General features: G+C 46.6%; 2 protein-coding genes across 6 annotated transcripts; one reads left to right on the top strand and one right to left on the bottom strand.

Annotated features, from left to right (window-relative positions):
- The first annotated feature begins 279 nt into the window (after positions 1 to 279).
- Positions 280 to 9,720, top strand: tbpl1 (TBP-like 1). Of its 4 annotated transcripts, none has more exons than XM_061242047.1 (8): positions 280 to 402; positions 1,483 to 1,661; positions 2,621 to 2,813; positions 3,607 to 3,689; positions 4,056 to 4,119; positions 5,608 to 5,711; positions 6,563 to 6,657; positions 8,438 to 9,720. In XM_061242047.1, exons 3-8 carry the CDS (start codon positions 2,679 to 2,681, stop codon positions 8,515 to 8,517), a joined length of 561 nt encoding a protein of 186 aa, XP_061098031.1. In that variant the 5' UTR covers positions 280 to 402; positions 1,483 to 1,661; positions 2,621 to 2,678; the 3' UTR covers positions 8,518 to 9,720. The 4 variants fall into 4 exon arrangements, with proteins under 4 accessions (XP_061098031.1, XP_061098030.1, XP_061098032.1 ...); XM_061242046.1 differs by having other exon boundaries at positions 2,606 to 2,813; XM_061242048.1 differs by having other exon boundaries at positions 358 to 428; positions 2,606 to 2,813.
- A 170-nt stretch (positions 9,721 to 9,890) lies between these two features.
- On the bottom strand, positions 9,891 to 23,838 carry slc2a12 (solute carrier family 2 member 12). Of its 2 annotated transcripts, none has more exons than XM_061242045.1 (6): positions 23,718 to 23,838; positions 16,960 to 17,056; positions 13,991 to 15,307; positions 13,560 to 13,682; positions 12,953 to 13,085; positions 9,891 to 12,074 (listed from the first exon to the last, which is right to left on the bottom strand). In XM_061242045.1, exons 2-6 carry the CDS (start codon positions 17,039 to 17,041, stop codon positions 11,960 to 11,962), a joined length of 1,770 nt encoding a protein of 589 aa, XP_061098029.1. In that variant the 5' UTR covers positions 17,042 to 17,056; positions 23,718 to 23,838; the 3' UTR covers positions 9,891 to 11,959. The 2 variants fall into 2 exon arrangements, with proteins under 2 accessions (XP_061098029.1, XP_061098028.1); XM_061242044.1 differs by lacking the exon at positions 23,718 to 23,838 and adding an exon at positions 18,102 to 18,303.
- Between the last annotated feature and the right edge of the window lie 1,759 nt (positions 23,839 to 25,597).

Raw genomic sequence — 25,597 nt, 5'->3', positions numbered from 1 at the left:
TTTATACTTCATGCATTATCACTTTTCATTTATTTTTAGGCGCCTTATTTTATATTGGAGGTCATATTTTATGGCGGTGTGCAAGGCCATTACTGACATTACCTATAAAACGGCGGATTTCTAGACAAACCCGAACAGACATAATGTAAGTAATAATATAACTTGAAGAAGTTTGCATATTTTACTTTTTCAAGTTTCCAGAGACTGCTTTGAGGCACGGCTGAATTAGAAGTCGTGGTCCTCCAATGGTAGGTGGTGGCGCTAGTGCATTTCAGGAAAGCTCTTCTTGCAAAACTGCAGCCCTCGCTAAAACGACAAACCGGCTATTTCTCAACTGTCTACGCTACACCGGGGGTGGCATTTGTTTTGTTTAAAGAGCATTCCGGTACAGAAGTCAAAAACGTATGTGGAAGCGGTAACGTTTGTTGGTAGCTAAATATATGTTACAGTTTTGCAAATGATAAAAAAATCTTTTTTTATTTTATTTTGCATTTTATCTGGTAGCCAGAATGCTAGCCGGGATTTTCTTCACATAGCAATGGCTAGCCGTTTTCCCCAGTATTATATACTTTGCTAGCCTAGCTTGGTAGTGAGCCGGGCAATTTAATCCGCAAGCTAGCTAAGCACATAGTTATTTAGCGAGCTAGATGGCTATATTGACTTTCAATTACAAGCTTGTTGCAAGGCCAGCAAAGCCCAATATAACCTAGGCAGCCAGCCTAACTAAGTTAGCTTGGATGGATAGCAACCCAGTATAGCCTAGCCAGGATGCAGTTGATTCCCAGCACGATAGCCAGAGTCATTGGTTACTAGTTAACTAGCTAACTAATGAAACTAGAAACCGGTACAACATTCACTCGCTTGATTATTGATAACGAGTATCGTTAGCTAACATGATGTTGGCTAGCTATTAATTCACTGGGTATGTAACATTAGCCGTTCATCAGTATGGTCCATTCACCGTTAAATAATGTTAGCTAGTTAGCTAGTGTTACTTTCAAATAGCGGATAACTAGCTAGTTTACGAGGCTAAAGCAGTTATTTTGTCACTTGCATAGGCTAATGTCTAGTTCACTGGATACGCTGTGGTTAAATTCGAAGTGAGCTCGCATATCCCCAATATGCACCGTCCTTAGCTAAGGGTGGGTAGCCAGAAGTATAGGCTATGTTAGCGTGCTTGTGTTGTGTCACGTCAACAAACAATAGTGAGTAGCCTGTTAGCTAGGCTAGCAATGTAAGCGAGGACTGTGGTTGGATAGCTAACGAGCTAGCCGGCTCAATGTCTGCAGTATGTAACTAGCTAGCTAGCTATTGTGCCGGTTCACTGAATGTATATGTATGGGGTTCTAGTTCAAGGTGTCTGAGCAAAACTAAATTGTAGCCAGAAATGACTTTGGCACTAACGTTAGCTCGCAAGCTTAAGGACAAAGTGTGCTCGTTTGTCTTTTAATACAGTCGTCACAATAACTTTTTTTTTTTTAGACCATAGGGACCACGGCAGCTTCCCGTACAGAAAGCACCAATACCATTGATTCAGCGCTTTGAAAGCATTGCCTCTGGCTTTGATAGTAAAGAAAACGGTGTCCATGGTTTATGAAATCAAGACATCCAATAACTTCAGAGAGCTATCCTGCAGAGTCATTGCTGTGACCCGATAACAGGTAAGTGGGCGGACCGGTTCGACTGGTCGTCTGGTACTAGCTACTAGTGGTGGGGACGTAGGTCTAGCTTGATTGCAGCATGTTCGAATCCGAGGTACTACTGTCCCAATGAACTCTGTTTATATGCTACCTGTCAAAATTATTCAGCTGATGCAATCGAACTGTGATCGATCAGGGGTGTCCAGTGCCGGTGTGAGTGCATTTTTTGTTTTACCCCAGCATTACGACACTTCATTCATTGCTGTTGAATCAAAACCTCTATTTGTAGAATCATGCGTTGTAGCGCTAGGCTATAACAAAAACCTGCACCCACACCGGCACCTTTTCGGATTAGATTGGACGCCCCTGCTGTTAGGATTACACACAATTCAGCCTAACTGCAGTCATCGCGGATCACTACATTCAACCCTAATGAGGTCCACCTGATATTTACGATACTGGCTTCATGCTAAGTCTGCCGTACTCGTACTGAGGTGATGGAAGGACGCTACTGAAATACGCAACTGCTCAGCCAAGCAATTAAGCGTCTGGTATCTTCATTTTCCTCTTGTATTTCCAGTTTGATGTTGTAGTTCTCAACCGTACTTCTTGTAATCATGCGCCATGACTTTACTGACTTGGCCTGTAATTTACCAAGTGAACTACTGTGTACGGATGACTGTCTGATGCTTTACGTGAATTGTGCCTTATCTGACCCGTGTTCCGTAGTTGTTCGATGACCTGCAGTGTGCATTTGTTGTATTTCACTTTGAATTAACCTCCTAAGACGCGCACTCTTTTTTTTGGTATGCATTTTTAATTTCTCTTTGCTATTTGGGCTTATTGTCCACGCGTGTCTACGCCAGGTCTTAGGAGGTTAAGGCGTCTTCCAAATAAATGTAAGGTATTGTAATGTAATGGTATCTTCTAACAGTCAGCTAGCATGGATAATCTCTGTAATGCAGATTGCCGTACTCCAGGTTCAGTGCCCTGACCCCTGGCATGCCTCAGTGAACGCCCCTGGTAACGGCCTTCCCCATGGACTCCAGCAACGATGTGGCCCTGGACATCATCATCACCAACGTTGTGGCCGTGTTTCGAACGCGCTGCCATTTAAACCTGCGCACCATCGCGCTGGAGGGCACAAACGTCATCTACAAGCCAGAGGTTGGGGTGAGCATCTGACTTCGCTGTGCCTTCTGAACCGAGTTTACTAGACACTGCTAGTATACCATTTCTGATGGCTTTGACAGGAGTATAGAGCACACAGTGGCATTGAGCCATAGCAGTTTGAGAGCTGAACCCACAAAGGTAGCTAATGTTACCTGTCCGTCGAATGCATAATTAAAATGTATCAATACCCCACTGACCTAATGTTCTCTGTTACTAGATACTGTATTTGTGTTTAGAGTAGAAATACACATGGGCCATTCCACGTCAACTCTGGGAGGTTGCACTACAGCACCTCTTGGATTTTTCTCTTTGTCTGTGTGCTGGTGGACAATTATGAGGGATAAAATTCCTGAACGTGAGCTCCATGCTCCATTTCGTTTTTTCCTTTAAGGTGGGCCGGGTGTCACACTGTAAAAACATAATGTGGTGTTTAGCGGTCCTTCGTAAAGAGAGTTTCTGGTCCTCTAAGGCATTGGAATGTTGGAATGTTCAGTTAAGAACATTCCGATCGCACATTTGTGACCTCACGCCTTAAAGGGTTTAAGTGCCCAATGGCTTGGCACTGTGGAACGATGCATTTTATAAAGTTTTTAAAATAGCCTTCTGAATCCCATTTTCCACTAGAGGTCACCATTGCTCATGCCAGCAAGCGGATTTGGAAGCGGAGTGCTGCTAAGTGGAGATATTCCACAGCCCCAGGGAATCGCGTCTGTTTTGAAGACACTTTAAAGATTTATGTTGGTACACGCTGTGATGAGTGCATTCACATTTATTTGTTTTTTCTCGTCTACAGAAAGTGCTGATGAAGCTGAGAAAGCCCAGGATCACGGCTTCAATCTGGTCCTCAGGAAAAATCATTTGCACAGGAGCTACAAGGTAACACAACTTCTTACTTTTTATCATTTTGTTTGTTTGTGATACACCGTAGTGCGGTGAAATGAGATGAAGTTTTAGGTGTGTGTGTGTATATGTGTGTATATCTATGTGTGTGAGTGTGTGAGTGTGTGAGTGTGTGAGTGTGTGAGTGTGTGTGTGTATATGTGTGTATATGTGTGTATATCTGTGTGTGTGTGTGTGAGTGTGTGTATATCTGTGTGTGTGTGTGTGTGTATGTGTATGTATGTATGTATGTATGTATGTGTATGTGTGTGTGTATATATGTGTGTGTGTGTGTGTGTGTGTGTGTGAGTAAGTAGTACATCCAAAAAGCTAAAATAAATCATTTTAATTTGTCCCATTCAGTGAAGAAGAAGCAAAACACGGAGCTCGTAGGCTGGCCCGCTGTCTGCAGAAACTAGGCTTCAAGGTTTGTGCTCCTGGCCTGTATATTATGCGTGTATATTATACGTGTGAGCATGTACACACTTTTCTATCCTTTGAAAATTGGTGGACGGGGTTGCAGTTTGCTGCAGAATTATTGCTCAGCTTTTCCCAAATTCTCCATAAATGCAGGCCTGTCGCATTCTTCCTGTTTTATTCCCGTTTCATTCCTCTGCCTGTATCTCGAGACGGTAGAGAGGGTGGACTAGCATGCGTATCCTCTGAGTCTTCTAACTCTTCAGTCCCTCCTGCTGAGCTGTGCTGTAACGGCACCGGACAACTGACTGCACAGCTAGATCCCAGCCCTCTGATTGGACGACAGAGGGAACCGATCAGCATTAATGGGGCCTTATTGCGGGGTGTTACTCTGGACTGTCTATCTGTCATAGATAATTTACAGTTATCTACAGTATGCAGGTAATCGGCACCCCAGCAGGTTAAGCAGGAGCAAAACTGATAAGGCATTGGAATGGAACTGAGCAGTTCATTAAACTGCCTCTAGAGGGGGCTGGAGTGCAGACACAGGCTGCATGTTTCACCATCTGCTCCCTACAGCTATGTATGCCTGTATTATTTATTAATGTGGTATACTTATGTGAATGCAAGGTGCTGGGTGTGGGGAATAAGCAGAATTGGAGGGATGTGGCTTGTTTAAGTGCGGTTGAGTTCCTGACCTCTGGTGAGCGTTGCGTGGTGTCTTGTGTGCACACTTACTGTGGCAGGTTGAGAGTGCTGGCAGAGATCTCATCCATCAAATGGCCTGAATGCCTGTGAATATCTTTCTGAAGCAACTCGAGCAAGTCAGGACCCTGCCCGGGGTATTCTGTGTGCAGAGAAATAGCTCGCTGACTGAAACATCGTTCAGGTTTTATCAAGAACATGTAGGGATACCTTCCATTAATTATGGATATCAGAACTTAATAACTGTCTTAATAAAACAGAAATGGTACATGCCTCCAAACGAATGTTGACATTGTAAGAAGGAGGGATGGGTCAGAATAACCGGTTATTCCTACATGACGGCAGTTGTCGGTTTTGAAATTGTAGTCATTAAAATGATTGATTTTTATTTTTGTCTGTGATCCATCCATAAGAATGCCCAGCCCATGTGGGTTTGTAAGACAGAATTGTTTACGAGGATGTAGGCGTCCCATTTCAAAAACTAGTCCTGTCTTTTTTCTGTCATTTTCTCATCCATTTATTCTGTTAATTGCAACAATAAAAGTACATGGATTAGGCTAATTAATACTCGGGTCATTTTGGGGCTCACTGTCACATAATGCCCGGCCTACGCACTGCCAGTACATTTTTTAATTAGTATTTTTAGGTCCCCTTGATTGGTCTGTAATTCCGTATTATAAAAAAACGACAACATATTAACCGGTTATTCGTTCACCCCCCCAGTTATTAGGCCCTGGAAAAAGAGTTTTGCAGACCCCTGATAATGAGTGTTGCTGCATTTGTCTTTCATCAGGTGAAGTTCACAGAATTCAAGGTCGTTAACGTGTTGGCCGTTTGCTCAATGCCCTTTCAAATCCACCTGATCGAGTTTACGAAGAGCAACCGCCCCATCGCCAGGTAAGAGCCAGGCCGAGCCGTCTCTCTCAGATCACACCTTCATCATGGGCAGAGGAACGGCAAGCAGGCTGGGGCCTGTATCTCTCTCTGGGTTATTAAGCCAAGCGCTCTTCTTAACATCCTTTACTGAATTATTTAATGAACTGTTACTGAAAATGAAACTTATTTTGTACCTCTATATGGAGTGATTACTGTGGTCTGATCTATTGGTGTGAAACGTGGACCTGCATACACCCAGGCCCTCCAGGAATGTAACTGTTCTCCCCTACCCTACTTTTCTAGACACTCTTGTAAGAGTTTAGCTGGGGTGACACCTAGTGGTGAACTATTCCACAGCTTCCCTGTTTAGATGGTGCAAACGTACAACAGCAGTGAAAATGGCATGCACACAGGAAGGATGACATTCCCTTAGTCTGATTAGACATTTAGCATTATTTTGTGGATCTTGTCCAGCTGGAGTGGTTTAAACCCTGAGCGTGCTGTTGGAAACGGGAGTGGTGGGTGTGTCCACGGTAGAACGTGGATAAGAGCGTCTGCCAAATGTCAATAATGTAACATTGTGTTCCACCGTGCTTATAGAACACTCCCAGTGGGTTGCCAGTTTGGCCCCAAAGATCCCTGCTTGTGGGAGAATCCTTTGTATAAATTTGAGTGTGAAATCACCAGGAGCGAACATAAACTGGTTATAACCATTAATCATTAGTCAGGTGAAGGCGTGTACTCAATTGCACTCAATTTTGCACGTTGTGTGCTCACGCAAACTTGTATGGATGTGTGTCTGTCTGTCTGTGTGCGCGCGTGTGTGTGTGTGTGTGTGTGTGTGTGTGTGTGTGTGTGTGTGTCCATTTCAGTTATGAGCCTGAGCTCCACCCTGCTGCGACGTACAGGATCAAAAGCCTGCGAGCAACGGTACAGATCTTCTCCACCGGCAGCATTACAGTAACAGGTAAAAGACAAACACGCTAAAGGTTAGCATGGTGTAAACGCACCAACATGCTAAAGGCTAGCATGGTGGACACACTGCAGTAAGCTAAAGGCTAGCATGGTGCACACACTGCAGTAAGCTAAAGGTTAGCATGGTGGAAACGCGCCAAAAGTAAAGGTTAGCATGGCGGAGACACACCAAGGTTAGCGTGATAGGAACACGGCAATAAGCTAAAGGCAGCGCGGTGGAAAGGGACGATGGGAGTGACTCGGGGACACGGAGATCTCAGCCGGTCTGAAAGCAGGGCTCCCACTATCACTGCCACTATCTGAGCTCCAGCACGCACGCACAAAACAGCCACTGTTTGTCACACACACTGCGGGCGCGATAGCGGGATCTCTCAGGCGATTACGGCCCTCGGGCCCTCGGGCCCTGCGGTGAACGGGCACTGTGTGTTGACCTCGAGTTTGACCGCTAGATATCGCTGCAGTGACGGGACCTTCGATTATAAGACCTTATGTAATCATACGAGTGTCGTAAATATCATAAAAACGTTGTTGTTAATATGACAATTTCGTTGGATTTCGATACATTGAGAGTAATTCTCGCGCGTGAAGCTCAGTATCTCTAAACTGCTCGGAACGCAGGTAGAACCTTCTGACTCCACGGTCACGATAAGCAGATGTCCCTCAGATTGGCTGAAGTGAGGAGCAGTGGCCACACAAAATGGAGGCCGTGTAATTAGGACTGAGATTGTGTGTGAACGGGCCGGCTCATTATTTCACATCATGCGACGGCTCAGCTTTTCAGTCTAAACCAAGACGACCGTTTACTGCCAGTGACACTTGGGTCAAATGGGTCATTGTTTTTCTACGCTTCACTGATTTTTTTATCTGGGGTATCTGGATCAAAAAAATGCAAACCCTGCCTGCCGGTCCTCTTGGTTGGGGGCTCATTTGCGCCAGACACGATCAATCGAGCACAGAAAAGTATTTGATCCCGAAACAGTCCCCTATTTGAGCCAGGTCTGGCTGCTGCTTGGAAGTGGCGTGGAGCTGTTGTGTGACGCAGGCCTTCGGACGTGCAGGTGTATGTGACGGCCGGTCCTTCAGGCAGGGCAGCGTGCAGCCGAGCCGCGGGGGGGAAGGGCTTACAAACGCCCCGTAATGTAATTACAGTCGGAATTTTGCACGGATATTGTGGGATTAGAGGGAAAAGGATAAAAAGCGCATATCGGGAATAAGCTCCGTTCAGCCGCATTCTGTTGTGTGCGGAGCCTCGAGGAAAAGGGTGTAAAAACACGCAGTCGCCATAGCGGCAAATCCCCCCCCCCCGCCTAATAACTCCTGTAAACGAGCTCTGCTAAAAGGCGCGTGAAATGGAAACTACTTCAAAGGATGTAAGGCATGAAAAGCCAGGCCCCTCTTTGGGAACAAACTCCCTGTGCATCACTTCAGGTTCCTTAAATTAAAAAGAGAGAAATGAAAACACTTGGAGTTGGTGAATAGCACCTTTCACAGTTCGCTGGTGACAAAGTGCCTAGGAACGGCCACTTTTCCTGAAAGGGATAAAAATATACAGACACATTGGTCTAATTTTGGAGAAGAAGTGAAAAAAAAAAATCAGTTGACTTCATAAAAAGGGGGTTGCGCCGAAATCAGAACGACAACGTTCATTTTAAAGGGGGAGTTTGCAGAAAGATGATTACCAAGGCTACCGTAGGGATCAGTGGGCAGGGCAGCCATGTTGTCTCTCGGTGAAGTTAAATCTGTGACGCGTTTCTTCTCCCCTTCCCCTCCAGGACCAAACGTCCAGCAGGTGGCCACGGCGGTGGAGCAGATCTACCCTCTGCTGTTCGAGTGCCGGAAGCCGGCCAGATAGACGCTACGCTGCTGTTTTTAACGTGGACGCACCGGAGAGAGCGAGCCCACACGGGCGCAGAACCTGCTGCTGCAGCGGCCGCTACGGAGTCACACCTTCAGCCTGACCGCACCGCTGGCCACGCCCGTCCGGTGATGTCATCGCTGGCCACGCCCGTCCGGTGATGTCATCGCTGGCCACGCCCCTCCGGTGATGTCATCACAGGCCCTGCCCGTCCGGTGATGTCATCACAGGCCACGTCCTGTTTGGCGATGTCATCACAGGCCACGTCCTGTTTGGTGATGTCATCACAGGCCACGCCCTGTTTGGTGATGCCATCAAGTATTCGTTATTCAGATGTCAATGGTAAAAAAAAAAACCTGCTATGACATCACTGATGTCAGGTGTGGCCAGCGATTTCAACCAATGGGGGGGGTGTTGCAATGGCAGTTTTCCGCTTTGGGTGTGTCCCAATACTGAAAAAAATGTCCTCCTTTCCTCCTCATCTCCTCCCCCCATCCCGGTGGGGGAAACGAGGACGTGTTTCTAAGTATCGGGACGCCCCCCCCCCCTCCCGTGTTCACTCGCTCTTTATATCCCTGGATGTTTTCTAAGCTTTTATCATGTGAAATAGTCCCCGTCAGTGTAGAGCCTAACCCTAACCCGTTTTTATTTTTTTGGGGGTGTGCGCGTGTAAAAGAAGGTTCCGGAGCCGCTCCGTCGCGCACGGCCGACCCCCCCCTGACCGCGCCCACTCCGTTTCCACGGCGACGCCTCCGTGCAGCGTGCATGTGAAGTTTCCCTCCGTTCTTGCGTCGTCATGTTTTAATGCATGAGCACCAAAGAAAGATTTTTTTTAAAAACATACCGGTCTCAAACACAAATTCACCAGAGCTGGGAGACTGATGCCTCTTTACCGTTACTGGAGTAAAACGGGGGCGCCGAAAATCGGCCGTCCCCCTCTAATCGGGGACTGATTTAAACGTGACGCACCAGGCGAGCGTAATCTCTGGCCAGCCGCCACTGGTCTCTGGACTGTCGCGCAGAAGAGGACCAGCCAGCAGGACTGACGTCAGTCTCCCTGGTGTGCAGCGTTGAGTCGGAGAGCCCGTTCTACGCAGTCATACTTCAATGCCTTTACTGAACAGTGTAAATATGCTGTAGACTCGAGTGCGGTCCCTGTCACTCCACACTTGTTGAAATGAACGTTGCGCAACTGGCGGGTGGGAGAGGGGAGGGGGGAGGGGGGGTAAAATATTTGCCTGGTAAAATCCGCCGAACTGGACCCGGAGGAGATGCCGTTCAGTTTGTTGATGTAATACGTTTACTTTTGTATTTTGTACAATAAAAAAAAAAAGAAAAAAGACTCAAACCAGGGTGGTGCTGGCATTTTTTTAAATTTTTATTATTGTTGTTGTTATTGTGGAAGCCATTTTGTGCATGTTTTAGAGACTGAACGAGCGCAGTCATAACCCCACCCTCGGGACGGCGGGATCCTCCCCTGACTAGGGGATTACGATTCGACAGTCATTCTCACCCGTGTATACAGCACATACTTGTACGCATTAAGACATTAGCCAACTCTTGGGAGAATTAAGTCAATGCCTACGCAACGCACCGTAACATTCACTTGCCACGCTGTGCGGTACGTGTGCGCGGTTTCTGAAGTCATTGTAATTGTGCGTTAGTTCGGCACGTAATGGTGGCCCATTTGAGCCGGCTGTCAAGTTAGCCCAGTGCATGCTACGTGTCCGCTACCCAGTGTTCTCGTGTTGAGCTGGTTCATGTAAATTGTAGAAAGCAACATGCTACAAGCCTAAATAAGCCCGACCTTCCCAGTGAAAAGATCTGTAATCAGCTGTCCATTGTGCTGTTCACACTCAGGAAGAGGTTGATCTGAATTGGCACGCGGTTCACAATGACAGAGGTCAGGTGACCGCACAAACTCCAGGGCAACTGCTGCACACATTTGCATGATGCAGTGCACTTCACGGAAACAAAGAAACGACGGTTCTTTATAATGGCAAAATTATCCTTGTACGTCAGAACTCTTTAATACAACAAAACTAAACAAAAGGTGTATGTACTAAAGGCCTCATACTGAATCGCTATCTTTACGAGGATGGGTGGAGAGTCCCTTCTCCTCGTCATGACAACAAACCGCTCATCGCTGAAGTGTCTTAGCATCAGCAATGTCCACCACATTTTAGTGAAGCACAATTCTTATAATCATTTAACATGTAAATGGTTGGCATTTATATAGCGCCTTTATCCAAAGCGCTGTACAAGTGATGCTTCTCATTCACCCATTCATGCACACACTCGCACACACCAACGGCGATTGGCTGCCATGCAAGGTGCCGACCAGCTCGTCGGGAGCATTTGGGGGTTAGGTGTCTTGCTGAAGAACACTTCCGACACACCCAGGGTGGGATTCAAACCAGCAATCCTCCGACTGCCAGACGACTGCTCTTATCACCTGAGCCATTGTCGCCCCAACATGTTTAATTGTATGAAGCAGAAGTGTCATAATCCTGTCCTGGATGGCCACAGTGGCGTTTCAGCACTAGCGATTCATTTAAGACGGTTGATTGGCTGAACAATCGAATGCGTTGGAAGAAGCGCATACAGCACCTGCAGACACTGAGGCCCTCCAGGTCTAGAATTTGACACCTTTGGTGTTGAGCTCACACTGCTGTGGGCAAATAAACCAAAACTATTATACTAGGGGTCTGTACGCCCGGTCCTGGAGGGCCACAGGCTCTGCTGGTTTTCCTTGTCACTCTCCGCTGAATCATTGTAAGTTTTTGGTTATACAGTTAGCTCGCCTCATCTGGCTACTTGGGTCTGAATTTGGGTGTTGATTTTAATGTGGAAGCAAAAGCCAGCAGATCATGGTGCTCTTCAGGACCAGGGTTACAGACCTGCGATATATTCTGTACCGTCAACATCTACGAGAGCAGCGAGTCCTGGTCTGGCCGGGGCGCGGGGCCTCCTGGGTTTCTGTTGTTCCTCGGCCCTGGCGGTAAGTGCCCAAGTAAATCAGTCGATTAGTCAGGAGCCAAGATGGCTGCACTAGATTGAGCAGCCGGTGGCAGGTAATGCTAATGGTATGTTCAGATGAGTCAAGCGGAGAAGTCGGCCATTTTGTGAACGTAGCAGACGTTCTGCGCACAGTCTCTTTGTACAGCTGGCGGTTCGCTGAAGCTGTTCGGGTCCTGCGAACTGATGCGGAACGTTCTGGTCTCCCACGCGCCACGATACCGCGTGTGGACGTACAGGAAATGGCTGATATGTTTTTTTTTTTTTTTTTTCAAGTATTCTGACTTCGGTCTTCAGAAAACACCTCGCTGTTTACTGTATCCCAGAGAAGCTAAAATAACATATCTTATGAAAAAAAAAATCTATTATTATTATTATTATTATTATTATTATTATTATTGTGCAGGTTCCTAAATTAGGTTCAGTTCTGAGGTATACATTCTTTCTTTGTCCCGTTCTCCTCCTCTGGTCTCATCAAGATTAAGATTTCTGTTTTTGGCTTCACCCTGTAGCATATCCTGTCTTCAAGGTGGTTTCTAGGAAAATGAAATAAAAAGCAAATCAGTCCAGCATACATCAGGTCATTTCCATCTACTACGTCTTGTTGGTTTTATAACGTTAAACCACTTAAACCTAAAATGCTACCCAGTGGTAATGCAAGCACACTGTCCATTGCCATTGGTTGGCGCAGATTATTGCAAGCCTACGTCTTACAGTACGTATAAGGACTTGATTAATAATAACTATACGATTAACAATGGGACTATATATACGAATATGATTAATAATCAGTCCGAGCGATCCCTGTCGCCTGTAATCCAGGCTCTAGTTTACTCTTACATTGCTTTGCACTCTTATGCAGAATGCCTTGCTTTGTCAGACTGCATTCACCAGAGGATGGCTGTGGTGCCAGACCTGACAAACAACATTCCCAGACCGGCAAATATCAGGTTGACATCACTGGGACATGTAAATACACGAGGATAACACCTTTAAAAACAAAGGGCCATAATGACACCTGATTTAATGATATAAGGTAGGAGTGAAGGGTGGTGGTGGGGGGGGGGGGGGGGGACTGGGATTCAATCCAGTTTTATCAGTATAGCACATTTTACAGACGCTGTCACAAAGACACACACTGCTTTTTTTGTGACTACGTTATAAAAAAAACACCTGGGTTTGGGCCTTAGTAATCATCTTGTTAAAAAGCAACAAATAATCCAAATTTAAATAAAAAGCAGAAAGGGCTTTAATATTTGCAGAAAGGTCTAATTTATCTCATATGTACCATTTAAAGTTCAGGTTTCCTTTCGTTCGCGTACAGATTCCTTGTAACAGACATTTAAACCAGGGGTGCCCAAATTTTTTGCACCCCGCTGTAAAACAAACGCTCTCAAATGAGCAAAGCACTTACTTCTTGGCCAGTTCCTTTGAGATCTGTTCCAGGGACCTCCCTTTAGTCTCGGGTATGTATAGAATCACAAAGACCAGGAGAGCAAAGCTCATCGCAGCATACGTGAACATGACATTCGGAAGGCCGATCTTGTCTGAAACGAGACACATCTCCTATTGAATCTCCTTAATTCAAACACAAAATCAGTTTAAGCCATCGATATAGCTCATTGTTGACAGGAAAATTGCAGTTTATCGTTTGAATTTTTTTACTCTGCAACCGTTTTGCGAGGACAAGTGTTTAGGAGATCTCCACCTAATCATGATTCCCTCCACATACAGTGTTGGCTGTAAAGTTATGAATCTTGATTGAAAGAGAAAAACTATTCTAAACTAAACTGATATGCTATTAAAGATATTCAGTAAAATCAGGGGTGAAGACACCCGTGCCTTTGCTCATAAGACTAGTCCCGGATAATCAGATGCATTCACAAGGGCCGCCCCTATTGGGAGTCACTTAAGGTGCTTGACGGCCATACCCTCGATCTCACGAAAAACCAGGCAAACCAGGTCACGACCTGAGGCGTGAACTGTGTGCGGGGGGAGGGGAGGTGTCAGGCGACGCTTACCGGTCACGGTGAGGAACGTCAGCGAAATGACGAGGTTGGTGCCCCAGTTCACGGCCGAGACCACGGACACCGCCTTCCCACGGATGCCCAGCGGGAAGATCTCGCACACGATCACGTAGACCACTAGAACAGAAACACGGGGTCAGTGAGGCAGCCTCCGACAGGACGTGGAGAGCGCGAGGCAGGCCTGCGCTTCCCGGACGCCGAGGCCTTCATCCCGAGGCGCGTCCTCCGTGCCGAAACCCGCAGGTGTGAGGAGTTTTAAAAACAACAAAACCGTGAAAAACTATTTTTTGCAAACATACCGGCTGAGCCACATTTCCAAAATTTCAGAACCTGCCACGCACAGCGACGATGTTATAGATTTGAATAAACAAAGACGACAAAATACTGATGAAACCACAAACTCAAATATTGAAATAAAAACTTACTTGGTCCAAGGCTTATGGAGAAGGCCGTGACGTAGACGAGCAGGGAGACGAGAGAGAGCCACTTCAAGGCACTGGACGGCCCGCCGTGGCTTGCTTCGGGAACCTTGACGACGTTTTCTCCACCCTCCTGCCCCCACCTCCCCGTGGTCATCCACCCACCGGTGGTGTTGGAGAGGTTGAGGCCGTCGGAGGCGGGTGGCGGGAACTCGAGGATGCCCACCCTGAAGTCCAGGGAGGTCGCGGAGACGTTTTGGGACCAGGCCGTGTGGTTGACACCCCCTGGAAGGGGGCTCTGGCAGAGGCTGGTCATGGTGGCGTGACTGTGAAGGGTCACCACCCCCAGGGCGGTCAGCGAAAGCACCATAATCACCGACCCCACGCACAGGAAGGCCTTGCTGCCCACCCGGTCCACCAACAGGACGGCGGGAACAGTCGCCACCACCTTCACCAAGCCCAAGCCTGTGGATGCCAGCGTGGCGGCCTGGTTGCTGTGGAAACCAACCGACTTCAGGACGGTGGAGGCGTAGAAGAGGACGTTGGGCTGGCCGGTGACCTGCTGGAAGAAGACCAGCGCCACCCCGATCATCAGCCTCATCCTCACGTTGTCCTTGCCCCTGAACAGGTCCAGGAAGCTGGACTGGCTCTCCTCCGTCACCGAGTCCTGCATGCTCTGGAGCTCCTCGTCCGCCGAGCAGGACCTGAGCCGGGCCAGCACCCGCTGGGCCTCCAGGAACTTGCCCTTCTTCATCAGGAAGCGCGGGCTGACGGGCAGGAGGAGCATGGTGAGCGCCTGGAGCAATGCCGGCGGTACCACCACCACGAACATGTACTTCCACCCGCCGGGGACCGCGGCGAAGGCGTAGCTGAAGCCGAAGCCCAGCAGCACGCCGATGACCACCATGAGCTCGTACAGGGACACCAGCAGCCCCCGCATGTCCTTGGGCGCGATCTCGGCGATGTAGAGGCAGGAGGCCGTGCAGGACAGCGCCACCGCCATGCCCAGCACGGCGCGCCCGGCGATGAGCACCGGGTAGGAGGGGAACACGATCACCGCGAAGGTGCCCGCCACCACCGCCCAGGCGCTGAGGATGACGGAGCACTTGCGCCCGTAGTGGTCCACCACGAAGCCCCCCACCAGGGACATGAGGAGGCCCCCGAAGAGGAGCGAGCTCACCGCCATCTCCTGCCTCTGGCACGTGAGCGAGAGGACCTCCCTCAGCTGCAGGAGGGCCCCCGAAATTAGGGCCATCTCGTACCCCAGCATGAAGCCGCTGACCGCGGCCACCACCGAGGCCAGGAGGAGAAACGTCCGGCATCCTGCAGACCGGAGAGACAGAACCGCAAAGTCAGGACCGAGCGGGGTCGCCAACTTTCAAGGGCTGTACTGGCGTGACATTAAATGTGCCCCTAAAGAAAATGAATCATAGCGTAGTGTAGTGGTTTAAGGTACATGACTGGGACACGCAAGGTCGGTGGTTCAACCGGTATAGCCACAATAAGATCCGCACAGCCGTTGGGCCCTTGAGCAAGGCCCTTATCCTTAATCAACTGAACGTCGCTCTGGAACGTCTGCCAAATGCCGTTAATGTAATGTAAAGAATGTGAAGACGGTGTGAGACAGAGCCTGAAAGTGTGAGAGTTGCCAACTCTGACAGAGCAACCCACATTACATTATAGTTGTTCAGCTGACGCTTTTATCCAGAGCGACTTGCGGTTGATTAGACTAAGCAGGTGGCCAATCCCCCCGGGAGCAATGTGGGGTTAAGGGTCCTGGTCAAGGCCAGGACAGCTGCACTGATCGTATTGTGGCTACACCGGGGCTTGGACCACCAACAGGTCCCAGTCAAGCTCTGTAGCCACGAAGCTACCCCTTATGGCAATTGTCTCAAACTCGTTGCCACAGAGGATCGTGTGTATGCAAGCTTTCATTCCAACAAATTAACGTTGCCTTTATTTATTCCAATGCATTCAGCCATGTGCATTTAACTGCATTAAAGCACAGAACATAAGCAACAGTTGTTGTTTAGACGACACAAATAACACATTTCACTTTAGATGCATTACGTGCAAACCTAAAGCCCTAATTCAGCAAATAGCTGAACTAATTATTATGATAAAGATCAGAGGCTGGGAAAAACCCTGCATACACACGGCCCTCTACCAACTGAGTGTAGACACAAAAATGTTCTTAATCTTGCATGGTAAGCATGTTTCTTGCACCTGGCTTACTCCTGTTGTCGCTAATCCGTTTATAGCGCACATTAGTGTAGCCTACAAAACCGCTTCTGTGACGAGTTCCTTTCCTACAGACTTTGTAGGAACCCCCCAAAATACACCAAAAAGTGGAAGTATCTGAGAGGTGAAGGAAACGCGTGTAATCTTACCAGGCATTACTGGAACAGGGTTAATTAAATGTTTTCTCGGTTATCTGACTCCAAAAGATACGTTTAACTGCTCCTCTGTTCTAACAGTTCAACAAAAGGAACTGAAAATGTCCGCCAATAGTGTGGCTTTATATAATCGCTATCTATCTGTGTTGATGCGGACGTGGCTCTGGCCTGTATAGCCTACAATGATACAATTGCGTATCTTGTGACAGCACTAGTGTATAGGCGAGTGACTACAGGGTGCAGGTATCACATGTGGTGTACTATATATCTGTTAGGACTCTAAACTGCTCGGTGATGATGCAAAAAATATGTAAGAAATGTAGAAAAACAATGCCAATGTGGAAATGTGTAATGTGAATGGCTATACGCGAATGGGGCGCAGGAGGTTGTATTAGTGAGTCTCCTCGAACCATTCCACGTTTCCCTCTCCCCTCTATATACCCAGGGTTTACAGAAAAACAATTCATCAAATAAGACATGCGTAATGAATTGGGATGTACATGTAATATAAAGCGCTAGCTAGCTCTATGTGAAATTGTGATACATTGTAGTAGTTACTGATTGAATCGATATGTTCACCTGTCTTTCTTGTGTCCAGTTGGTTCTCTGTAGTGTGGTCTTTATGTTGACAGTTCTGTTTCTCGGTGCCATATGTGTCCATTCTTGATTGTGTTAGCTGTTGAAATTAAAGCATACAAAATACAAAATAAAATCAAGCACCAGTTGGAAAACAAGCAACAAAAAACCTTATCTATAGCTGTTTATAAAATTTACTAATGTTTAAATACTACAGAAGTAAATTAAATGTAGACAGAAATTAGTACTACATCTTTCAAGCTTCAATAATTTCAAAAAAAAAAAATATTCCAAACGCCAAACAAAAACCAATTTGAAATTAAACGAGCAAATGTTTTTATACCGTTATAGCCCTAGTTATTCAATTGCAAGATGTCACAGTGACCAGCAGATTACGGTAACATCGATGATTACAAAATGCAGCCAATCAATGGGGATTATCTCCGTCTCTTATTAACGTAACTGTACGTACTCATCTGTTTATGTTTACATAGCCTCTCTAGCGAAGCAACACGTATCGTGTCCCGCAGCGGGGAGAACACTGTTAAATTTTGTAATAACTTAAAAGGGTAAGCAAGCACCCAAAGTCAAAATGATTTTAAGCTCCACACTTTTAAATGTGTAGCCTAACTTTTGAGCTAAAGTAGTCTCAGATCTGCATGTGTTCAGCGCAAGGAACTAGGTAGCTCTAGCTAACTAGTTAGATGATCTTAAAATGCTTTGTACGACCTAACATAGTAACTTAACATTAGCTACTTAAAGATAAAGTAATTTTAATGAACGCACATTCTAGTGTTAAGACTCTTCCCTGTGTTATGTTTAGCTGGTAAACTCGCTTGAAAAAGTTAGCTAACTTAGCAGTTATGAGCTTGCTACGTCTCAATGAATAAGTCACAATTATATATAGGCTAGCTAGCTTTGCTATGACAATTGCCTCTTTATCAGCTGCTAACTAATCGGGTTAGTAACTGAGAGCAAGTTAGAATAGCAAGAAGTTAAGCCTAACATCAACAGTTAACAACTACAAATGTAAAAGCTAGCATTGCAGCACGACAACTGCCTTGTTTAACCTTGCTTATACATACCAAAACAAAAACCGCAAAAACTTCGCAAACTAAAACGCTGCCAAAGGCAAGATTTCATACCTGTCTGGAGCTTGACGAGCGTTCACTAGCAAGCTCTAGCTAGTTACGGAGGTAGTCTAGCTAAGTTAGCCAGATACTCCAGTCGGGCATCCTAAATGACTGTAGAAAAGTTTCTAGCTAGTACTAGCTGCTGGATTTGTTGTTGCTCTCCTTCGCGGAGCCGTCAGCCCTGACAGCACAGGTTTGTTGTTTTGAATTTGTGTGCCTCGGCGCCCCTCCTACAGCTGATCTCACACACTGGAGCGTATCACGCAACTACTGTATATAAACGTGTTATTTTTCAAACTGATGGAAGATTGCAGCATGTAAAGTAGCATACTGTAAAATACTCTTTGTATGGTTAGCTATTAATACTTACTCTTGGCTAACGATTGTGCCAAAAACAATTGCATCAAGTGTTGGATGACGTTTTAAATCTGAAGAATTTAATTATCCTAATGGTTATATAGCGGCTGACAAACCTGGGTTTGTAAAAGAACAATATAGTACATCCAGTGCCGTGAAAAAGTATTTGCCCCCTTCTTGATTGCTTCTGTTGTTGCATATTTGTCACTCTGAATGGTTACCAGATCTTTAGACAAAATGTAATACGAGATGAAGCGAACTAGAGTAAACCCCAAACACATTTTATTATTTATTTTAGCCTATTATGGTTGAACCATCTTTAACAGCAATAACTGCTCCCAGTCTTTCTCATTGGGGCATTTTTGCCCACTATTCTGTGCAGAACTGCTTTAATTCAGACACATTTTTGACTAGGCCACTTAAAGACTTACATTTTGTTTTTTTTCTCCCCTCAGCCATTCAGATGTGGCCCTTCTTTTGTTCTGGATCACGGTCTTGCTGCATAACCCAATTATGCTTCAGCTTCAGAACCGCATCCCAAAAGGCTTGGGGATCACGCCTTTTTTGTGAATGTGAGACAAGCATTGAGGTTTCACTTGGCTAGCAGTGGGCTCGCTTTTCCTAAACCTTTCTGAAACCACTGAATCTGTGCACCAGTGGACCAGAAGGACCAGAATAATCAGGAAAAACCAGGAGGACCGGAACCAGAAAATATGCCTATCCCAGCATACATTGGGCGAAAGGCAGGAATACACCCTAGAGGGGTCCATCACAGGGCACACCCACCATTCACTCACACACACACACACTCATACCTATGGGCAATTTAGACTAGGTATTCCTGAGTATTTTACATTTGTGTTCTTGTGCGCTATCACCAGATAACACTATCTACAATGCTGACACCACTTTCTGGTAAGCCATAGCACTATGTGTTGATTTCTTAATGAAGAAACTGGGTTCAGGATTCCATAACAGCTTTCACTGAGATAACGGTGTAAACATTACAGGCCAGAGAGCTGACTTCGCTGGTGAGAGCTAGTTACTGCACGAGCCTCCAACTGCGTACATGCACATTGTACTATCCACTTCTAACAGATACATGGGATGCACTCATTATTCTAAACTATTCAACAACATTAGTCAAATGTTCTACATCCTCTTTCTTTAGCTTATGGCTGTATAAACAATAAACAATATCTTCAGCATTATGCATTAACAAAAGATTCTAATCCATGCCATTATAGCTCAAAAATGAACCAATCGTTTCAAACCTTAAACTGTTTCACTGGTAAGAACATAGTCAACATTTCGCCTTGTCAACATCAAATTACATACAGTTTCTGTATGTCAATAGATCCCTTTTTTTTTTTTCAACAGTCCATCTCCTAATGCTTAGTGTTCATACTTGGGATTTGGCTTGCAAACTCTCCCAGAGCGTGTAATGTAAGTATTACTTGCCAGGCGATGGGGAGACTGGACAGGGGCCTGTGTCAAGTTTTGTGTATGTTGCTCAGGTCTTTGAGTGTGTTGTTTGGTGTTGCGCAGGTCTTTGAGTGTGCTGTTCGGGACAGGCATCGGGCCAAAGCACAGTCTGTGAAGCGTTGGCTGGTGAACTGGGCGCCATTGTCTGATATTACTTTGTGCCGGCAGCCATGGACAGAAAAGTGTCTTTTGAGTTTTGTAATGACAGTGTTGGCAGTTAGGTCATGAAGCAAGTCTACCTCGAACCAACCCGAGTAGGAGTCAACTGCAACCAAGTAATGTTGGCCATTCCACTCGAAGATGTCAGTGGCGACGGTTGACCAAGGGAAGTCCGGCACTGGATGTGGCTTGAGTGGCTCTTTTTGTTGGTGTGGCCTGGTGCTGTTGCACACGGGACACGCAGTTGTTTCCTGCTCTATATCCTCAGTTATTGTGGGCCAGAACATGATACCACAGGCTCTGCGTTTAGTGGATTCTGTGCCTGGGTGCCCTCTGTGGAGGATAGCAATATAGTCCTTTTGCAAAGACTTGGGGATCACTGTCTTCGGGCCTTTCATGACAATGCCATCTTCAATGGTGAGTTCGTCTCGATATGGGTAGTATTGACGAATCTCTGTGGGCAGCTGAGTTTGTCTGTGAGGCCAGCCCTTCATTATGACTGTGCTCAGCTTCTGTAGACCTGGATCAGAGGCAGTTTGTTCCCTCAGTTCGGTCAGCCTGGAGGAGGAGATGCGTTGGTTTGACACGATCTCTTAGTCTGCCGTTTCGTTACTGTGCTGCTCTGTCGAGGTTCTGGGAGCACGGGACAAAGTGTCAGCGAGGTACACCTGTGAGCCTTTTTTGTACACTATCTGAAAGTTGTACGTCTGCAGTCTCGGCATCATGCGCTGTAACCTGGCTGGAGCTGAGTGTATGGGCTTGTTGAGGATTGTGACTAATGGCTGATGATCAGTTTCGATTTGGATCTGCTTTCCAGAGATATAGTCGTTCAATTTGGAACACGCAAAGACGACAGCGAGAAGCTCCTTAAAAGAGCTCCTGCTCATATATTTGGCACATTTCAATTGCTTTGCTTAAAGTCAAGTCATTGCCACGCAGGAGTTGCTTTCTCGTGCTGTCGCTGGTTATACCACAAACGAGTCTGTCTCTGATGAGCTCGTCTTTAAGCTGGCCAAATCTGCAGCTCCTTGCTTTGTTTTTTAAGTCACTCACATACGACTCGATTGTTTCATCTGGTCGTTGGTTTCTTGTGTTAAACTTGTGCCTTTCCATAGTTATGTTCGTTTGAGGATTACACAGCTCGCGGAATTTTCGTTTGAGGCATTCCGGATCTTCTCTCGATTCTGCTCAGGTCACTAATCTTCCCCCGCGTGTAAACGAAGGCACGCTCTCTCTCTCGATGGCTTCCGAGCCGGCTAAATTTAGTAGGATGAACGCACGAGTTCGGTTATCCTTATCTGAATGAGCAGCTGCAATAAATATATCATATTCTTGCTCGAAGATACGCCACTTCTCGGAAATGTTTCCACTAAACATCAATGGTTCTGGTCTACGGAATCCTTCCGCCATGGTCGTTGACGTTGACTAGCCTTTGCTACGATATCTACAACGCTAGCTGGTTGCTTGTTTGTTGTCTTAATTCAAAGTGCTGAGAAAACTTTCGCCGTTCCACATCGTTGGCAGCTCTTTAGTACACGACCAAACCACAACTTCTGACACCATGTAGATTTCTTAATAAAGAAACTGGGTTCAGGATTCCATAACAGCTTTTACTGTGAGATAACGGTGTAAACATTACAGGCCAGAGAGCTGACTTCGGTGGTGAGAGCTAGTGACTGCACGAGCCTCCAACTGCGTGCATGCGCAGTGTACTATTCACTTCTAACAGATACATGGGATGCACTCATTATTCTAAACTATTCAACAACATTAGTCAAATGTTCTACACTATGGAAGTAGGTTAAGCTCAAAAGTGATAATACGGTGTATTTGGCAGAAGTCTGTTCTTGTTGGGGTTACCTGTGTTTTAATGCCTGGATGGGGGTTTTGTGTTTTGTTTGTTTGCCTGGGCATGTGCTAGATTTTGTCCATCGCTGTTTTTTTGTGGTAAGAGACCCTTGATCTCAGAATTAACAAAGGGGAGTTGACCGCCACCATTACTGTTGCCTAGTTACAGCCTGCTACAGCATGCGTTCTGATTGGCAGCAATAATAATACACATTATACCTTCTGTTTATATATTGTGGTTCTGTATGTGGAAATCATTTGACATTTTAGAGAAAATGTGCCGTGTTCATTCTATGATTGAAAGGAGTTTGGTGTGGACTACTCTGGTCAAAATTAAATTGATGCAGAATGTACTAAATAGTAAAATTGTTTCCTGATACTGATATTTTGGTCCATTTCTTTAGGTTATCCTTCATCTGTTCTAGAAATTGCATATATTCCTACTCCAGCCTCTGCTCTCTGGGGTGGAATATTTATTTATTTACAGTGCAGTCTGTAAGTATTTGGACAGAGACCCATTTATTTTATTTTTTTGCTCTCCATACTCCAGCAAACAAACAATCATGTGATTAAAAAGTGCAGAATTTCAGCTTTAATTTGAGGATTTGAGGGTTGTCCATATTGGGTGAACAGTGTATGAATTGCAGCCCTTTTATACATAACTCCCCCAATTTTAGGGGATCAAATGTATTTGGACAATTGGCTGCTCAAATGTTTCTAGGACATGTGTGCTAATTTTAATTAGTTCATGCAAAAAAAAGTTACGGTCTCTCAACATGAAGACCAAAGGACTGTCAAAAAAGGTCATCCATTTTTAGTCTTAATGTCCTTTTACTCTCTCTTCCCCCCAAAATAATTTAAATATTTTTACATAATACAAGTGTCTTGGATGATTTTTCAGATTAAAGCCAGTCTGTACTGTAGAATAAATGGTTAATGGTTGGCATGTATATAGCGCCTTTATCCAAAGCGCTGTACAATTAATGCTTCTCATTCACCCATTCATACACACACTCACACACCGACAGCGATTGGCTGCCTGGCAAAGGCACCGACCAGCTCGTCAGGAGCATTTAGGGGTTAGGTGTCTTGTTCAGGGACACTTCGACACAGCCCGGGCGGGGGATCGAACTGGCAACCCTCCGACTGCCAGACGACTGCTCTTACTGCCTGAGCCATGTCGCCATCTCGTACCCTAACTGATAGCTCATCGCCTAGATCTTCCGTGTTATCTTACACTTTATTTAGGTATGAATGGATAGACTATGCTGCTACACAATAAAGTGTTAAGTTTTCAACTCTTATAGATAACGTTTGGTCTCACTCTGGCGAGAGTTTATTTAACACGGGAACATTTTACTGTATAAGGTTTATTTTTGTCTGCTCAGTCAAGCTGCCATTCCGTGTCCTTTCATTATGTTATAGCCCATTAAAATGTCAATTTCATCCGTCTCAATTGAATTTTTACAAAAAACACCTGTAATAGCTAGCAACTCCTTGGCTGTTACTCAATTATGCTTTAATCCTCGGAAACAGGCTCTTAATGTGTCATTCCTTTTTACTCATATGCACCCTGATGTGACACAATACATATAATATATGCTTTTATATATATTCATGTCCAAACTCTATCAAATTGTTATAACTACTAAAGATTCACAGTCGGTTTCTACCGAGAAGCCCTATCTACTCTATGTAGTTTAAAAGCGATTGTGACATACTTTGGCAGCTGTTATTTTGTGTTATGTCGAGATCATAATTGCGAAAGACACATTTCACCTTGTTGTTCAGCCAGAGTGCTCAGTAGTCTTCGGTGTCTATGTCCAAATTAGCACAAACCCGTCAACGCCACAGGGACAAACCGTTCAGTTAACGCCGAAATGTGAAAGACCGCGTGTTCTCCTGGACTTCAGAGATCTGTTCTGTTGTCATAATTTAGACCGTCAGGTGTTTTGCAAATGTGCAACGGCAACGCTCGGTTTCACCAGCAGGGGGCGGCAGCGCACTGTGTTTAATTATTCGGCCAGTTAGTTTCCGCAAGTCAGCAGGATAAAACTTCACACGTCGCAGTGAATTTGAAAGGGTTATGAATTGTGCGTTCGTCTGTAGTTTGTCAGCGTCTTTTGGGGATACCTCCAGTCTGTGTTATGAATACACCGGGACCAAAGCTTGATCCTTTTGTGTGTTTTGTGTGTCTGCAACAGTGTTTCCCAACCGGTGTGCTGTCAGGCGAGGTCAGGTGTGTAAAGTCCTTTTATAAATGTAATGTAAAAAAAAATAAAAAAATTTGAGGGGGGTGTGCCATTAAATTCTGTGAATTTGTAACATGTGCCACGGAAGGATTTGAGTGTGACTGCACTATTGGCTTCTACCAACCCCCCCCCCCCCCCCCCCCCCCAAGCGGCCCCTGATACTTCAGCTTCTACGACCTGAACAAACTGAAAGGTCACCTGCTGCGGGACTCCCGCGCGGACCGCTGGGTGTCCGTCCTGCTAGAATGTTCCAGCCGGCGGTTACTGGCCCGCACACGCGTAGGAGCGGCCCTCTGGAGGTCTGATGACCCGCGGCCGTATATCTCCCCGACTGTCAGAGAGAGAGAGAGGGGGAGGGGGAGAGAAAGAGAAGGAGAAGGCCTCGTTTGGAAGCTGTGGCACGTTTTTTCTCTCCCCCTGGGGGCCCAGCTCAGCCCGGCCCGGCCCCTGCGCTGCCGTGTGCTGTTGGAGCGGCCCGGTCCTGGTCCGCTCGCCCGGAGAGAGGAGCAGAACTGCGGCGAGGCTCTCTCTGCGGTCCGTGCAACGGCCCTCTTCAGGAGCCAGCCTCTCCTCTCCTCTCTCTGCTGTCAGAGACAGGTGCCCTGGGGCCGCCGAGCAGGTTCTATTGATGCCGCCGTGCTCAGAGCGACGTCTTCCCGCACAGTTTACGGCCTCGTACCACCCCCCCCCCCCCCCGGGCCGGCGGCCTCAGCCCCAGCCCAGCGCTGACCGCCGGCGGCCCGGTGAAAAAATAAAAAGGAGGGCAGTAACTCACACGTGTGGGAGCTGTGATTAAACAGTCGGCTTCAGGGTGACACCGCGGGAGTCCTGAGACACATCGGCTACAGATCACACACCAGTCAGAACCGGGGGGGGGGGGGGGGGGGGGAGTCAGAACCAGGGCGGACACAGGAGTCAGAACCAGGGCGGACATAGGAGTCAGAACCAGGGGGACATAGGAGTCAGAACCAGGGGGGGACATAGGAGTCAGAACCAGGGGGGACATAGGAGTCAGAACCAGGGCGAACACAGGAGTCAGAATCAGGGGGGACATAGGAGTCAGAATCAGGGGGGACATAGGAGTCAGAACCAGGGGGGACATAGGAGTCAGAACCAGGGGGAGACACAGGAGTCAGAACCAGGGGGAGACACAGGAGTCAGAACCAGGGCGGACATAGGAGTCAGAACCAGGGGGAGACACAGGAGTCAGAACCAGGGGGAGACACAGGAGTCAGAACCAGGGGAACATAGGAGTCAGAACCAGGGGGAGACACAGGAGTCAGAACATTCCTCTACAATTGACTTCACTTCACTCTCAGAGGGCTTTTGGCCCGGGTCCAGTCCACAGTTACACTCACATCCGAGCGTTAACATTTTTTTCCGGTGAATTTCCCACCGATTGCGCAG

The sequence above is a fragment of the Conger conger genome, chromosome 5, assembly GCF_963514075.1.
Source record: "Conger conger chromosome 5, fConCon1.1, whole genome shotgun sequence".
Lineage (NCBI taxonomy): Eukaryota > Metazoa > Chordata > Actinopteri > Anguilliformes > Congridae > Conger > Conger conger.
This window is presented reverse-complemented; position numbering and strand designations above follow the sequence as displayed.

Coding starts and splice junctions, on each gene's coding strand:
- tbpl1 (XM_061242047.1), top strand. CDS start 2,679: ATGGACTCCAGCAACGATGTGGCCCTGGACATCATCATCACCAACGTT. Junction 2,814..3,606: donor TCTACAAGCCAGAGGTTGGG/GTGAGCATCTGA, acceptor TCTCGTCTACAG/AAAGTGCTGATGAAGCTGAG. Junction 3,690..4,055: donor ATTTGCACAGGAGCTACAAG/GTAACACAACTT, acceptor TGTCCCATTCAG/TGAAGAAGAAGCAAAACACG.
- slc2a12 (XM_061242045.1), bottom strand. CDS start 17,041: ATGGACACATATGGCACCGAGAAACAGAACTGTCAACATAAAGACCAC. Junction 15,308..16,959: donor ACTGGACACAAGAAAGACAG/GTGAACATATCG, acceptor TCCGGTCTGCAG/GATGCCGGACGTTTCTCCTC. Junction 12,075..12,952: donor TCAAAGGAACTGGCCAAGAA/GTAAGTGCTTTG, acceptor TCATTTTCCTAG/AAACCACCTTGAAGACAGGA.